We start from the raw sequence: 17,619 nt of genomic DNA, 5'->3' as shown, positions 1-17,619 counted from the left end.
AGGAATTGGGGCCCCGAAATTGAAGTACTCTAGTCTTGCTTTGATCAACTTTCGTTTCAATGCCTGTGCAACAACGTTTCCCATGTCGATTAATCGGTCCGTTCACCGTGGCACGAAGGCCAAGACTGAATTCATCAGGGTATAAGTACCTTTTTGCGAAAGTTCCAAGCCGCTATCGTTGCAACGACGATGACAAGTAGAGTAGCAATTGCTCCCGTAATCAGCCATGTTTCATCTTGTATCCCACTTCTGGAATCTGGAAATGCGATAACGTTATTAAATCTATGATACGTGTATCACATCGAACGAATACCTTTTCTCATACACCCCGACTTTGGGCAGACGAGTCGCTGAAAAATGCAATTATCGTTCCGCACAGATGTAAACGAGTTGCAATTGGAACTTGGCAGATTAGGATGAGCGAAAGATAGAAAAAATGTTATTCATTTTGCAGGTTTAATTACAGAAACATCACGATGATTGGAAAATATCAAAAGAAGCGAGTGAGGTCGAATTTTATTCATATTTCCATATAAATTCTATCAGTTCTCCATATTACCCATACTTGTGATGTACGTAAAAGCTTCTTTTTCCTCGCTCCAATTACCGCATTGCGTTTTGTAATCGCTGCAGGCTGCTAATTTGAATCGATGAGTTTTGTTCAGCAGAAGATCTTCGAATTTGTGGGAGTTCTCGGTTTTGTTCACGTACATTGGTTTGTTGGGCAGGTTTTCGGTGCTCAACGCTAATTTGTAGTAATAAACGCGGTCTTGCAAGTCCGTCGGCGGTGCATTCCACGCAATCGTTATTGAGGCGACACCCGTTTCGATTAACGAAACATTCGGGGTGAATTTCGGGTCTGGAAATTCCAAGTTTCATCATCTCTTCCCTCACAAATGCATATTCGTTAATGTAGTATCAATACCTCTGTCTTTCGGCACGACGTCTTCCGACCAGGAAGAGGGATAAAGTTGTCGATCACGGTAATAACCGGAGCACACATCCAACTTAAATTTGTAAGAGACTGAAGTTGTCAGATTCTCGAATTTCACATATTTTTTTTTTTTAGTCCATGACATCTTCTCCATGTGTTTTTCACCACTGATGCCTGTCTTGTACATCCACACTCGATAAAAGTTTAAAATACTTTCAATTTCCCTCGGTGGCTTCGACCATCCAATCGTTATTGAATCGACAGACGTTTCCTTAACCGAAACGAGTGGTACGTATACAGGATCTGCAGAAAGACTCATTCTAAGCGAATCACCTCAAATAAATACAGAATGGGTTTTGCACATATTTCAACATATATAGTGACAAGAACTAAATATTTCATTTATTTGTATACATATTTAATGGACATCTTCTATACTATTCGCGTAGAAAGAATGTGCCAGATTCACTAAATTCATCTCTTCGGAGAAATCAACTACTCGAGGAGCGTATTTCTTAGCTGTTTGAAATATGCGGCGTTTCATACAAAAATGCAATTTTTTCAACTCATCACTGTTATTCAACGAATCAAGTACTACTTTTTCATTCAAAAAAATCACTGGTCTCACAATATTCTTTTCCCATGCCTAACAATTACTTTTACTCGCTGTAGTCGTCGCCTTTTCTTTTGCGGAACAATAGGAAATCTTTGAAACGATTTCGGATGCAAAAAATAAGCACAGTTTCTGAGAGCAGTTTACCCCAGAGTATAAGATTACGATAACACAGAATCTGCTATACTTATACCTTTCTTAGAAGTCTTTGTCCACCTCGAAAAGACATGTATCCCAATGTTTGCTTTGAATATCAGAGTAAATTTAAACCAGTAGGCTGTGTCTGGATTACACGCTGTTGCAACAAAGACACGATCGAAGGTGGGAGTCGTTCTTGCATACACTAGATGCCATTCAAGTGAACCGTTTTTCTGGATTTCTATGCCAAACTTCTCATATTGACTGCCTAGAAAGCCTAAGAAACTCCATGTGACACCAATCCTACTTGCATCCAAAGCAGCGACAGAAATCTGCTCTAATGATACCACGGGATGGACAACAAATTTACGCTCACTGCGTTTAGTCAAGTTTGTGTGATCTTTTGCCCAGCATTCGTAAGATCCGTCGTCTTCTTCCGAGACGTTTGTAAAATATAGACCCATTCTTGAATACGTCTCGTTGAAGCGCCAAGTTTTGGTGAGTTTCCTTAAGTTCTCTTCGCTTGTCGGCTGCCCGGCGACTTTTCGCCACCCAAAGTTAGTGAAAGATCCCAGCAGGCCGCATGTTAGAGCTGCTGGCTCCCCTGGACTCGCCCAAACTTGTTCAAGGTGAAAAATATTATATATTATATATTTTGCATAATATCATTATACATATTTTATATATATATATATATATATAAAATATTATTAAATATTTGACCTGGCCGAAAAGTATGGAAAAATTACAATGATTTTGTAAGGTTGCGCATACCAACTGATGTCTTGGCGGCTGACCCTCGGAAATTCTTACTTTCCGGATTTTTCTTCAAACCTTTGTTTTTAGTTGGTGAGACCTAATTATCAAATTTTTGATGTTCATCTTACATTCACCTGATCATGTTTGCGATATAAATTTCCAAACATTAAAATAAATATCACGTTTGTTCATTTTCAATTGGACACGACTCTGGATTGAAAAAGACATCATCGCAAACGAGCACGCCTTCTTTGCGTTATGAACCGTATTTCACTGAGAAAAAAGAAAACTATAGGATGAGAACTTGACCATTTTTCTACACTCTGAATTTAAATCAATGATATTTCACTGATTCGAAATTATAAATTCACCACCGAAGAATTCAGTGTACATAGACTGGAAATCGGTAAAAAATTAGTGAAAAGTCACCGAGTCGGTGTACTCGTATATTCATTGGTTTTTGACAGCGGTATACTCATAATCGGGAATCAGTGAATGTTATGATATACTCAAAAGCGATCACTACTGTAAAGCAATGTAAACATACATATCAGACTAGTATTGGTAATAAGCTGGCGAGGGAGAAATTAATACATCAACAGTCAGTCCAACCTTGGTACTGGACGCGTACAAACCCCCTGAACGTTTATGGTTACCTCTAGAATAAATAGATGAAAATTATTGAACAATTACGTCCGGTGTACATTTTATTTCTCAACCGGTCCTTATTCCGGCCCCACCAGAAAATACACAACAGTAAATATTCACTGATTCAAACTCACAGAGTTATAAGTCAAGACAAAAGCGATTTACTCCCTTTGCTTTTGTGTCAACTATCGAACTCAATCCGATAAATTTTGTTTCAATCGTAGTTCAGTTCTCAATCGCTTCCACTCGACGCAACCTGGGTCAATTTCCGTCGAGGCTCAGAATAAATTATTGCAGAGGGCGCCAGTTAATTACCGAAATGAACAAAACCAAATAATGATTCAGCTCAATCGGCTAATAAATAATAATAAACGAATAACAATTAGACTATACTAACAGGGAGGTACGTTTGGGGGCCCAGAGAAGGGAGAATCTGAATTTCCAGGGGTATAGAAAGAAGAATAGGACGGAATATACAAGTTTATTGTACCTGCGAATTGTTGTCAAAATCCGACTGTTACATATTTGTCTGACGTGTAACGACGCTAGTCGTTGACGGTTATTCACAGTCACACTTAACAGAGGTAGAGCAGCAAGAGAATCATTTGTGATTTGAAAGTGGCCGATGTACAAGATTCACGTAATAAAAAATTTACGATAAACGTGTGGAACACGTACAAAGGTTGACCCAAAAGTGGATGTACGATATACGATATACCTTGACAAAATACACGGAGATTGACTCAAGAGTCTACAATTTAACAGTAAATAATCTCATGACTAACAATAAGGATTATAACTCCGACGTTGAGTTAAATAAATAGGATTCTATTTTCCTGTTATAAAGTACAAGGAACAATTTCTGTCTAATACGTTGATTTATTTGCTTTCCGATTCGTCCGAAGTAATGAAAATGTCTCTCAAAGAATAAAAAAATGCTGCTCGATATTCGGAAGATGCTCGTTAAAAATACGAAGTTTTCAAGATCATTCGGATCACTTGCCCTCGACTCGTGCCGCAAACGCCACTTGTTCATGCATCGCCTACTTTCCGCCCTTATCACACGTCAAACTGTATTACATTGTTGTCAATATGAATACTTATTTCAAGCGAAATATCCCTGTTACTCTTTCGCTGCCAATTGCGCTCTGTACATTATTTCACTCGAGAGAAATATCCTGCGCATCTGGCGCCAGGGCAATACAAGCGTGATCGTTACTACCGTTCGTTCTGTTACGTGCTAATCTCTGGCTGATATCTGACCCGCAGCGCCTGAAAGACGGCTAAAAGTCGTTTTCGTACTCAACATTGGTCAAAGATGATTATCTGCTGCTCAGGATCCTTGTGGATTCTCACAGTATGGCTAATCTGAAATTAGCGGGGCAGGATGATATTCACCTCGTCATTCGTTTCAGGGATTCGTCTTAAGGGATTAACACGTGATTAATTTGGATGTTCGGTCGACCATCTAATTGTAAGAGTCGTACGATTTAATCCAGGAACATTTGTCAGACCTCGATGTCTGTTTCGCCTATTCTCAACTATGAATTTCTGTAACTTCTCATATTTTCAAAACAAAGTAGCGCACTATCAGCATTATCTGAGTGTTCAGGACTCGCGTGTGCCAACGTTTACCGCGTTTCGGAACTTTCAGAATGGTAATGTTTTCCGAGATTCTGGTGAAACGTTGTAAATCTTTTCTCTCGGTGAATTATTTGAAGGTGAAGTTTGATGCGTAACGGTTGAAATTTATAATTTGTATTTCATAATTACGTACTTAATATTGATTATATATGTCTGATGAATTCTTGTAGAAAATCTCGAACTATTGATCATTCTAACACAAGTGTTTTTCTGGTGGAAATGTTCAGTTCCGATCGTATCAATAGTTGTGAAAAGCGTTATTTTCGAAAAATTTTCTGCTTTGTGCAAAAATTCGGATTATCTCTTATCTTCTTATAAACATATTTAGCAAGTTTGTAGAGTGGTTGTTGGAATGTTTCAGAAAAACGCTCGATGGGAATTTTGCATCCTTGTTGGGATGTTCGAATAAAGCATGAAACCAACGCCCATAATGCGGGAATCACGACGTGAAAATTCGCATAACAGTGGCATGTGCTTACTTAGATTTTTCGTATCACTTTTTCTAAGAGTGCCGGTTAATTGTCACTCACCTTCGATATCTAAATAACCGTCAGCCAAAATGAGACAACCAGATAGTAATGTTATTATCATCAGCAGGGCTCGACGATGCCCCGACATGACGTCCATTCGCGTGCCGTGAAACGTCGGCTCTATTGCGATCCAATGTCAAAAGAGAACCGAGTTGTGCACCCTTGGATACAAAGGAGATTTTTTTTTATGAAATAAGAGTAACCTTTCGCCTCTCAACTGAACTAAGCACGTTTTTTCGCGTTGATCGTTTCTCCAAACTTTCTAGTTAGATCACGCTTTCTCTTCAACTGCCGAAGTAGATTTTACTGAGGACATTCAAAGCGCCTTTTAGTGAACGAGGAAAACCATTTTATCAACGGAAGCGGACGGTGATGACGTTTGGCGAATTCTAATCAACCGCAAAACCGTGAATTTGTCGGCGATGTCAGCACACAGAGCGGAAACATTGTACAGTGCAGTAAGTTTTGTGGTTGAACGCTCTCTCGCCGTTTGTTCTCTGATGAATCATCAGGTCGAAGCTTGGAGAAATCATTCCGCCTGATTCAAGGGATAATCAGCCGCGCAGCCTTCCTTTTCATTGGCCATCTCACAGTTTGCTGTTCGTCTGTCGTTTCACGAATTCTCACTCTTGACTCGGTGCAACGAAGTGAATCGTATCGTGTCTCATATTGTACTTGAAATCTCTGTTTAATTGGACCTGGTCGAATCCATTACTGCAGTATTGAACCCTCCAGAAAAAGAAATCGCTGCATTTCAACTGGGAATGACGTCTACACTAATTTTTTTGTCTGCTATTTTCTAATCAGCTAATTCTGATTACCGTTAATGACTGCAAATGGGACAACAAACAAGGTATATATGTATACTACGGTGTATACACAAAATTTCGAATCACCAAAGATATTTATTTCGATTTATTTCAATAATTGGTTCCAATGATTCTCAATACAGTTGTTACGGGGTAGATAATTGTGATCATGGCGAACGGCTACCCATGACTGCGCCACCAGCGATATTATTAAGGCATATTTCGGGTTGGCAACCCGTCAACCACGCGCCCTTACGAAGGATAAGAAGAAATGAGAAGAACTTGCATCGAGGAGTCGAATGATCGAGTGTTTAATCGATGTATTGTCTAAGATATGGAAAGCGCAATGAGAAGACTTGAAGGAGGAAAAAGGGAAGAGAGGTGGATTTATATGTTGACCGAATGAAAGATTATTTTAGAGTGAGAATATGGGGGAAAGGATGCGAAGGACTGGCTACTTGCAGTTCAGGAGTAGAGGGAGCATTCTGCCGATGCGGCATGGAAACTGCGGCAATGAGGTGACGATAAGGAGAGGACGCAGGGTGAAAGGTAGCTGTTAGAGTGTGGGAAAAGAATCCAAGGTCCGGAGGACGGGACACAATAATTATTCCTGAATATATCATAATTGTCACCAACTAATTAAAGGACAACCTCATTAGGGACAAATAAAATATAAATATTTATGTCCACGTTCATGTTAATGTGAAGAAAGAGGTGTTTGGTTAAAGTCAGAAAATAAAAATATTTTTCTGCGGTACCTATAGATCGAGGTTTAAGTGGAATTGTGTGGAACGTGCGTAAGAGTAACGGACCCGGTATTGTCAGTCAAAAGTTTCTTGGATCAGCCACTGGAGTCGTATGCTACAATCGGGCAGAAACGAACCGAGCTGAGGGTAGCTCGCTGGGTTTCAGATTTTTCAGTCGAGCTCTATACACGGTGATGACCGGAAGTGCTCGAGACAGTTGAGTAGATTTCGGTTTCCAAGCAACAGCAAAACGAGAAGGGAGTCCGTCAATTTGTAGTTGAATACGCGGATACGCGGATGCATATCAGAGGCGTCTGCTTCTATGCGGCGTGTAAACTTTCCATACTGTGAACCGTTGAGACGGTGACGTGAGAGGTCCTTGGTGACCTGACTCCGGAACAGAGGCGTCATTGACGTCGTGTCCCGGTAATGTCCGGGACAATAATTTTGTATCAAAATTATCTATAAAATTAATTTTCCTTCAATGTAATTCAGCTAAACATATTTCCCTTTTTCGAGTTCGCAACAACAAGTGATGAATTTCAGGGATATCGACACTAAGAGGAAACCTTGAGTTGGATTAATTCTATGAACTTTCAGTCCATGTCAGAAGCGTGAAACAACAGGACATCACCCAGAAAAATATCGTATCAGTGGTCAACGAAACAGGAACTTCGACATGCGTCGTTCTGCGTTGTTCGCGGCGATAAACGAACAGGCAAACAGGGAAGTGGTCGTGGTTACACGCCAATTCGACAAAATGAAGAAGTAAACATTTGTCAGGATGACTGACAGGTTGTTTCGGAAGTGCGCCGCATTTTGAAATATTCTCATACCAAGATAATCTGACTCGTGTTTTGGCAATCGTTGCGAATTTAAACCATTTAATGGCTTCCTTTTCAATAATATATTTTTATCTAGTATTTGAATATCTGATTACAAGTCTTGGCAGATCTGCCGAAGGCTTTATACAATATGTGGGGCGTAGCGACCAGTTCTGATCAGTATTCATTATCAGTTTTCACATTCAGTTTTGCCCAGCGCTATTCGCGTCTGGAAAATGCAAAAGTGACCATAAGTTTGCAGGCGTGTGTAGCTAAGGTTCTGACGTGGATTAGTGCTGTATTTAGTAGAAACAAACGAGAGTCGCTTTTCAAGTCGATAATATTTCCAATCATGGCCAATCGTATCATAGATATAGGTACTAGACTGTGCCAAAGTTCCGACACTACACAGATACCTTATCTGCATGTTTTTGAATGGGTATTACAAAACATCGCCATTTTTAGAAATCACGAACGTAATGAATTATAAGGAAGTTATTCCCTAAGTTGCACAACAGTGGGCGGAGCTCATTGGCCCTCATTTCGAACTCTTCCCTTCTCCGTTTTCAGAGAAAAAGGAAATTCATTGTAATCATTCCGAAAATGGAAAGCTGAGATTTCACTAGGACTCAACGTTTCGAGATCTAAGGAATCACTTCCGACTATTTTCAGATGGACAGTGTGCGTGTGAACAATTTATTTCTCCGACGATATCTCGTTCTCGAGCTACCGGATCTCAAAGATTTGGTCTCAATCGCCGCAACTTTTCCAAGCTTAGAACTGATTACATTTTAGCTTCGATTGGCTCAGACATGTGAAAATGACAAAATTTCCAGAAATAAAATGAATCAACCGATATTTTGATAGTGTTTTCGAATGAATGAAGATTGATAGCGCACGTTTTTGGGTTCGCTGATAGCGATTCTGAAGAGAGAATTGTATAATTTACATTTGGCGTATTTAATATATTGCAAACAACCTGAAATCATTTGGATTATGATGAAAATTCATACTCAAAAGTTTGTTCGATCGCTGATCACGAATCGGAAGTTAGATTTTCGAAACTCAAAACGTGAATCCAATATGGTGAAAACAATATGAAAATATTTATATTCAGGTAGAAATTAGTGAGCGAAGGTTTCTTGGATCACCGATAACAAATCCGAAGTAAGACTTCCAAGATTTTTTACGATGGATTCGATATAGTAGTTCAAAATTGAAGAAATCGTCATCACGGATCTGACTTTGGTAGTTCCAAATTCGAATTGGATATCAACATATCTTTTTTCTGAACTTGGACCCTGCAATATGTGAACGGAAAGATCGAGGGTTCGCTCAAGTTCAGCCTCAAGCCGCTTGTTGTCATACATATCCGATCACACAGCGTTAAACGACAGAAATTTTTTTACATATTTTTGTTCGACATAATGATTAATTTGTTGATGGTTACTATCCATTTTTGACCATAACATCATAATCGAAGTCTGAATTTCCATTCACCGGTTCATGTCAGGTAGTATGAATTATTTTGATACAGACTAGTCGTCTCGTTATCGCTAATTCGTTAACAATTTTTTTAGAAAAAATTACCACCATTTTCCTAATATTATCGCCAAGCGTAGGTAAAAATCTTAAAAGCTCGCTTCTTCGTCTGCATCATTCGAACTCATATCTTATTTCAATTTTGTAACCATTGCAGGTGGAACACGAAACGACATTCCGATAGCAATTCGCACAGGCGATGGAACGGATTTCAATTTGAAGCCGACATCTCCGCAGGACTTGACGTATTGAGTTGGCAGATAAAAATCTAAAAACAATAATGTTGCATGCGAAGAGATTGGGCGAAAATTCTGGAATATTCCACTAGTAGCCATGCGATGACGTTTGTAGATCATCACTCTGCGTTTGTGCGCACGCGTGAGCCGAGCGGTCGGTATGAAGACTGCCCACTTCGGTAAGTCGGTGCACGATGGTAAGTAGAGTAATCGTGGTATCGATTTTGTTCAAGTAGATCCTCCGTGCCTCCAGTCCCCAGTTTTCCCCAACGTCGCGCTTGTCGTAACCTATGGTCTCAACTCCTCGCGACTCCTCGCGCCAAGCGTATGATAATTTTTTCTCCACGAACGTCGCACTCTTATCCGCCCCCTTCTGACAAACTTGCGCAATCCACGATCCCGTCGATACCCAGCCCGTTGTTATATGAAAGTAGCCCCGCCAAGCACAAATTCACTCCAAAATCAGTTATCGTCATGAACAATCTGGATAGTATTGAATTCAACGCCAGCGTCCTAGCCACCAAAATGATTTGGAATGGCGTCCAGCATCCTTCTCCTGCCACCCTAACGACTCATTTCGACGAACAATGGGTTCGTGTCAGATGCGGTCGTCCTAGAGGGGTCGTGTGGCATGCTATCGTCAATGGATATCTACGCTTCAATTACTTTCTATCGCAGTAAGTTGATGATCTTAAAACGTCCAATATCAAAAATATAACTCCTTCTATCACAGTCATTTCTTTTATACCCAATCTCGATAATTATCGACACCTGTGGTCATTCCACAGCGTATAAGATTGTGCAAGTAAGTGTATATTTTGAACCAAGGGTTGATAGCAATGAATACTTCAATTACCTAAAATTAACTCTCGGAGATTTCTACGTTCTAGGAGAAAATCTGAAGAGCTGATCAGCAGATTTCCGAGATAAAAATACCTCGAAATACGTGAGTCAAGTGTATAACTGAATCACGTCACAGTAAATCGGAACCATCTCGCAATCATCGTTTCACAATTTGAAACTGCGTGCATTCTTAAAAGTTGCCCATCGTCTTCGTATTCTTCGATCACACGATGAGCGATCTGAATAACGTACTCTCCTTGTTTTGTTGTAAGTATATAGTATACATAAAAAACAAGAATGCAAAGTAGTAGAGATTTATTCTTCTTCACTGACGATGATACCCTAGGTAGAAGGACCCCTCCGATTTTTAATCCTTTCTGCTAATAAACGGTTCAGACGGGAGAAAACTGCCGTCAAAAATGGGCACCCAACGAGGTGATTTCTTGATGCGTTTGATGGGTTTGAATAAAACCAACGCTGAAATGTTTCATTATGATAGGGGATTTTATTACAACGTTTAGAAACACTTCGAACAAGAAGCATTCTAATTAGTTACTGACCCACAATTCACCTGCTGAAGTCATTTGAGGTTACCGGCTAACGGTATGTCGGCATCTGTCCTATCGATCGTCAACGATCTCGTTTAGGATACCTTGAAGTACCATTAGTTGGTGCGAATGATAGAAATGATCAGCTACTTCTAGCCTATAGAAGTCGAGAATTAATCACTATCACAATTCCACAACTCCTTTCAACTTGCGCCCGACACCCGTCCGACAGACGATTTTTGGGATCTACCGAACATTCATTTGTTGCTTATTTAATCGTCATAAGCCTGCATGTTTTTTGAACAAGAAAGTATTTTTTCAGATCGTACATTTCACTTTCACTTCTTAGAACAAACTAGATTTTTGTAGATTTTTCCATTAGACAAAACATCGAAAATCATTAAGGCCGAGAATTCGGTTCAGCCCGTCAGGAATCTTATATCTGTTATCAGCAACACTGACCTACTTCGATTGTAGTGTACAGCGACGGTTTCTGAGATCTTGACCATGTTGTGACATCGACTACTACATACGCAGAAGGCAACCTTATGCATACCCTTAGACAGTGTACTACAAGTTGAACATATAATTTTGAACAACTGGTGAATTTGAAAAATTAACGACGTAGCCAGGAATCGAACCTGGTATCTAGCGAAGCTTTACCGGAGCCTCACTCCACTGGTCCACCTAGCCGCCCTGACTCTATTGTCGTTAATTCCTCTCATCACCAGGGAGTTCAAATTTGTTTTCTTGTGCTGTGATAGTATGTGTGAATATGTGAAGTGTTCTTCCTCTCCGAGCACAACTGTAAGAATGTCTGTAGGTGTGTTTACATTTTGGAATCTTACGCTCCTGATGCGAAGCCCGTAAGACAGTCAATGACCGTCTAATATTGAAATGCGGATATGCATTATCAATAATAATAATAATCACGAAGCATTTTTCAAAATTATATGTTCCACAATGAAAAATGCCTCGTGATTAATATTAATATTGATAATGCATATCCGCATTTCAATATTAGACGGTCATTGACTGTCTTACGGGCTTCGCATCAGAAGCGTAAGATTCCAAAATGTAAACACACTTACAGACATTCTTACAGTTGTGCTCGAAGAGGAAGAACACTTTATATATTCACAGTGTACTACAAGGTTGTAAATGTCACTGGAGTTGATTTAGGAACTCCTTATTCTACACGCCTTCGCAGCGTTGATCAATAAAGTGACTAGTACCGAATCGCGATTGTATAATACCACACGGAAATCACGGCTGATCGTGAGTCGGCGTTGTAATACTTGCACGCACCTATTTCGTACAATCTACACTTGCCGGACGCTATAAGTTACAAAGTTAAGAACCCCTTTGCAGCATATCGGTGCCTGAAGACCCGCGAGCGTGAGTGACGAGGAAATAACCAAATAATAAGACGTAATTGAACTGTGTGAAATTCTGATTAATGAGAGAGGGAAGTGTAATTAGGACCGGATCATACGCTCAAATTGCACGTGGGTAGACGAAACGCGTTTGCAAATTTGTACAACGATCGAGTTGCGCAAGGTCGTGCCTGAGTAAACTTATCACTAGTTTATTCTCATCAATTACTGTCCAACTATTCGGTCGTTTGAAAACCTGAAAAACATTCTTGCCTTATGGTGGCTTATTCCTCAGTCACTTATCGAGACATGTTGATAAATTGAAATCCTACATATTTGTACTTCTTGTCGTCTTAGTCTACTCGATCAGCAACAAAACGTTGATCATGTGAATGTATCGCGTCGTCGATACCGGGAGTATCTAGTTCGAATTCTTACTTTACTCGTTATCAAGCACCGCACTGTACACACCAGTCTGTTTAATCAATTATAAAGCCGCACAACTCGCGTGAACTCTAAACCGTGTCAGCTTGGTCAGTACGAAGTGATTTCTTCTTGGAGTGAATTGTTTCCAACAAATCATATCTCTCGCGCAGTTTATACGACGGGACAACTTGTACGTCTGTGAAGTTAGTACCAACCTTCGTAAATCAAGAATAACACGCTAGAGAATAATTTTACGAAATATAATCACCACTATCTTTCATCCGAAAGAGAGTTCACCAAAACCGGAATGTTTCGTCTGGAGTTCGGAGGAATTCTGCAGTGACGCAGCAGGTGCAGTGCGCCGGTTTGAAGGTGGGTGGAAAAATGGAATGAGAAGATGCGTTTCGCTGATTTGAGCTACGAAACGAGGCTGCAAAATTTACAGAATTATCTCTTTTGCGTGGGTTGCATCTCTGATCGAGTCTGCAGCAAGAGACACCGTGTTGCACTTTTCCAAAGAACTCTGGAGCACTTCGTTGTGCTGATCAAGAGACCAGACTGATTTTTGGCGTTGCTACATCTGGAAATAAAACAATCGATCAGTGCGGAAATGATCAGAATTCAGTGTTGCCAGTTTAGTGATCGCTGTTAATGAAATTAGGTTGGGAAAGCAATTCGGCGTCGAAGTTCAATCCACGGTGTGACACGAAGCGAGGATTACGTTAATTGCGCGGCGATCCATTTCTGATTTCAATTTGTTCTTACCTTGAGAACAATGGCAGATGGAACGAGAAAAATTTTGCGAGATGCGGTGAACTCGAAAAGAGCTCATCCTTCGCGTGGTCGAAACGGCAGGTGTTCCAGAAGAGGGTCAACACCAGTTGCGAGAAAGGTAAGTGGTTAATAATTGGTACCCATAATGGTTGTTATATGATTTATAAATCATTCTGATAATCGTCGAGGAGAGGAAAATTAACGACGGAATCAAGGTATTCGGTGCCAGTTTATTTAAAGTCAGATCAGCCATGAATTCGTTACGTATGCGTATAAAACTGATTCATTTGAATCATTGAATCATCAACTGATTTGACGCAATGTTTGATGGAACCAATCAAATAGTCAGAAAGAGTTTGTTTCCAAATAACTTTCAATTTCTTAATCAACTATCATACATGTTTTTATCGACCTACCGTCAAAGTCGATCATATTCAATTTCATGGAAACAATTTCAACGACCAGCCAAAAACATTCTGTAAGATTGATTAAAAATGTGAAATACTTAGTTGGACAGTTATCTGTAACCAGACGACATGAGTAATTGGGAATTTGATTCTCAATTCAAGTAATATCAGTAAGGTATGAAAGGTTGCGTCTTTCGAATGACTTGAATATTTATTACGCGCTACAATTTATGTTAAAGTGGAATTACGTGATAAACGTTATCGACGTTTTTTTCACAAAGCTTACAGCAGCGTTACTATCTTGACCTCTGATGATTCCAGTTCAATTGCAATTCCTTCAACCGAATTTCGTCACCGAATAATTTTACTGTCAACTGAACTGATTCATTGGTTTTTATTCGAATATTTCGACTGGCAGTGAGTCGCAGAAAGAACTTCAAAGACCGCTGAATCATCTATTCAAGCACTTGAATACGAACTCTGTTTAATCAAATTTCTTGAATTTTTGGAATCAGTGAAATCGTAATCGCTCATCGTATTTACACTAAGAGAAACGAAATATTCTCAAAAAACAGTCAAACTATTGTCAATCATGAACCACCCAATGATTATGCATCAAAAACCTACGTAAAATTTACTTAATAATCATACTCTTCAATTCTGCGTAAGAATTTTTGGCAAATCGTAAAGCGCATAATGAAAGTCAACCGATGAGTTCATTTTGTCCTAAGAAATTTCGGTCGGGAATGATGATGTAACTCGTACAGAAACGTCTGAATGAATTGGTACGGTAAATTTGTTTCTACCAGTCAATTTTTTTGTAACGCGCATATTATCGTAATGATTCATTCGTGTCTATACTTACCAACCGTGATCTTCAACCGTGTATTTTATCTGTGGCCATCGTTTCCTACTTCAGGTGAGTCACATACCAGCTATTCGTGATAGACTCACTTTTGAACTACGGCCAGATTCGCTGATCTCACGATCAAGCGAACGCAACCCGCCGAAGCTTTTTGTACACACCCTCGACAACGATAGACAGCCACGAGCGTGTAGATAATCATTTGTCATCAATCACTGCCAATTTTTATGGGTACTAATTTTTTTTTTTTTTTTTTTACGGGCACTTGAACTTTCTGATAGGTTTCGTACACTTGCCATGCGTTATAAAGCACTTGAACAATTTTAGCACCGTTGTTTTAGGTTAGACGATTTGTTGGGACATGATTTCGATGTGCATGAAATTCAAAGACACGATACGCAGGATGATGTAAGTTATTTTGAACAATCACCTCGATTTGGGGGAAAAACAGGAAAAACCGTTTCGACGCATAATGAGATCTTTGTGTGATTTTCGTCAGGATGAAAAAATTTCTGTATATAACCCGTGACTTCGATCCCTGAACCGAATACCGTCACGTGGTCATACAGGCATATATCACGTGTTGTTAAATTTGCACAGAGTCATGAGTAAATCGCGTTTAGAGCCTCGATTCATTGTCAGAAGTTAATTTTCCGTGATTATTTTTCTTCAAAAATTTGCTGCTATGCGAAATGCTGCTGAGTGATGATAACTGAAACAGAAATTTCGTCTTACCCCATTCGTCGAATGAAAAAAGTGCGAGTCTGTAATTTTTCAAAAGTCGATTCAATAAACTTCCTACCTCGAGCAGTATTTTGATGTTTACAACACGTCTTCCGTGCGTAAGTGAAAGTAGAAACGAAACGTGGTTTCCAAACGAAACGCGTCTCAACGTACCTACACTTCTAAATACCGGATCGCTAATTGTCATAATCACGGAATGTTTACGAACAGTAGGCAGCATTTGCGTGAATTTCAAGATCCCATTCATTCGTGGCAGACATAAATTTGGGAAGCATAAATGGAAATTATCAATGATAGGTAACGGTAGCGTTTTCTTCGAAATAACGAGGTAGCAATCGAGGCATATGAAATGTTCAGGTATAAATCACCGAGAATTATTTGAAATCGCGTGATATCATGGATATCGTTGCAATTTCAAGTCTTTCAGCAAACGTACGAATTTTTCAAATTCATCAACATTTCATGGACGCGTCAGCGTTCGTACGTGTCCGTCGAAATCTAGTTCAAGAAGTGGATTCCAAGCATTCGAAGTGATATCTAGTTATTTGTCCTGATTTCATTGAACACCGATGCCAATGAAAATCTCTTCAAATCGCCGGAAATCACCATGAATCAGGAAGGACATCGCGATGCGGTAAAAATCTCGGCAAGCCACTCGAAATCAATAACAACGAATCGGAATCGTGGATTCAATTTCCAATCGAATGGCCCCAGGGCCACGTGACAAGTCCCCCCTCCTCTTTGGGCCCAACGTGAGGCCCGCAAAGATGCGCGCGCCACATTATTGCGGGAAAAACGTGAAGCGATTGCGGAACTCGTTGCGTGTGAATGTGGATGTAACCATCTTTCGATTCCTCCGCACGCACGTGATGCGATAATCGTTGACGTTGCTCGGTCGATGGCTGAGCTATAATAACTGTCGAAAGTGACGCAATGGCAAGGAATAAGTTTTATTACCGAGTCGCAATAATTCCGGCGAGTCCCGCTGTCCGCAAATCGTCGAAAAGTGATCGAGGATTGTCGAAATCGGCGATTTACTTTTTTCAATTGCTCGCTACAGTTCGAATTTTAGATCGGCTGTTAGAATCGCTTTTTAATTCACATTACATCCGGCTACAGTTGATTGTACAGACGATGAGCTATGTTTAGTACGTAAGATGCATGAGTTCGGTATTTTTGCAGCGGAGTGGTTTGTCGGATATTCGTATTGCTATTTCATCCAACTCGAATCTGTAAATTTGTTTTGATATTTTACTTCGTTCAAATGCCTGATCGATTTGTTTGACTGTTATGGTGGAAGTTTACAATATCGTGATGGTCGAAACATATTCGTCAATCTGCTTATTTTTGCATCAAACTGTGCGCCGAACATACTGTTGAATGATTTATTGAATTAAACGCTCGGCGAGATTTTCGCATTTTTGTACGCAGAAAACTTTGTCGACAGTGAGTTTCACGTACTACGTTTTCTACTAAATGTCGACGATATAACATCAGCTATACGAAATACGAATCACGAATAAACTAAACAGTGAGTTCACCGTAATTTATGCAACAGTTTCCTGCAAGGTCGTGTTGTTACAGTTATTGTAAAAGTTGGAACAAGAATGAATAGTGAAAAATGAAAAATTTCCGAACCGTGCGACTATATCAACGAAAACCTTTTCAATTTTTCATCGTAGATCTGAAAAAAAATCGAAAAAGAAACGTAATTAAATTTTTTCCCGAGTCTCGGCAGAATTTAACCAGCAATCATTCACTCACATTTCAAATAATCGCGTGCAGAAATTGACACTCTTACGATGAAATCCGCAGTCCTCAACGTAACCGTAAAACATGAAATTCACAATCTTATTTTTTAATCGATTTTTAGGTTTCTTCGTACAAGTTCCGGTCTCAATTTTTTTCCCCGTTCTTTCACGCACTACTATTCATCACGATGAGGGAAAATGAAATTAACCTTTCACAAACTTGCTAAAATATCGCAGCACCGTTGTTCGCGAAGAACTTGTAAAAGTGTTGAAACCGTAGAGTCGAAAATCGTTATTCACGGGGCGCAATTTGCTGAAAGCTTAAACGGCTGTGGCTTAGAAGCTAGGCTAGCCTCTCTCACGACGCTAATCTCGTCGAGCTTTCGCATTACTGTCGGTCGCGTCTCTTCGACATCCTAACGCCTCGACTCTTCTGGCTTCATTTCGCGTCCGCGTTTCTTA

At 39.8% G+C, this 17,619-nt stretch overlaps 2 protein-coding genes and 1 long non-coding RNA gene across 4 annotated transcripts in view; 1 reads left to right on the top strand and 2 right to left on the bottom strand.

Moving 5' to 3' along the window:
- Window positions 1–7: 7 nt before the first annotated feature.
- On the bottom strand, window positions 8–686 carry LOC124183802. The gene is made up of 3 exons (XR_006871051.1): window positions 560–686; window positions 150–256; window positions 8–63 (listed from the first exon to the last, which is right to left on the bottom strand). It is a non-coding gene; the product is annotated as an uncharacterized LOC124183802 (long non-coding RNA).
- Window positions 687–1,560: 874 nt separating this feature from the next.
- LOC124183798 lies at window positions 1,561–5,354 on the bottom strand. The gene is made up of 2 exons (XM_046572805.1): window positions 5,267–5,354; window positions 1,561–2,304 (listed from the first exon to the last, which is right to left on the bottom strand). Exons 1-2 carry the CDS (start codon window positions 5,352–5,354, stop codon window positions 1,709–1,711), a joined length of 684 nt encoding a protein of 227 aa, XP_046428761.1. The 3' UTR covers window positions 1,561–1,708.
- Window positions 5,355–13,166: 7,812 nt separating this feature from the next.
- Window positions 13,167–17,619, top strand: part of LOC124183794 (NAD(+) hydrolase sarm1) — a 183,075-nt gene continuing 178,622 nt past the window's right edge. The window contains exon 1 of one of the 2 annotated variants that reach the window (XR_006871049.1): window positions 13,167–13,508. Coding sequence is in view for 1 of the 2 variants with exons in the window: in XM_046572791.1 (XP_046428747.1) it covers window positions 13,392–13,508 (117 nt within the window). In the remaining variant the exon portion in view is untranslated. The remainder of the gene's footprint in view (window positions 13,509–17,619) is intronic. The other variant, XM_046572791.1, reaches the window with a different exon arrangement.

The sequence above is a fragment of the Neodiprion fabricii genome, chromosome 5, assembly GCF_021155785.1.
Source record: "Neodiprion fabricii isolate iyNeoFabr1 chromosome 5, iyNeoFabr1.1, whole genome shotgun sequence".
Taxonomy (NCBI): domain Eukaryota; kingdom Metazoa; phylum Arthropoda; class Insecta; order Hymenoptera; family Diprionidae; genus Neodiprion; species Neodiprion fabricii.
This window is presented reverse-complemented; position numbering and strand designations above follow the sequence as displayed.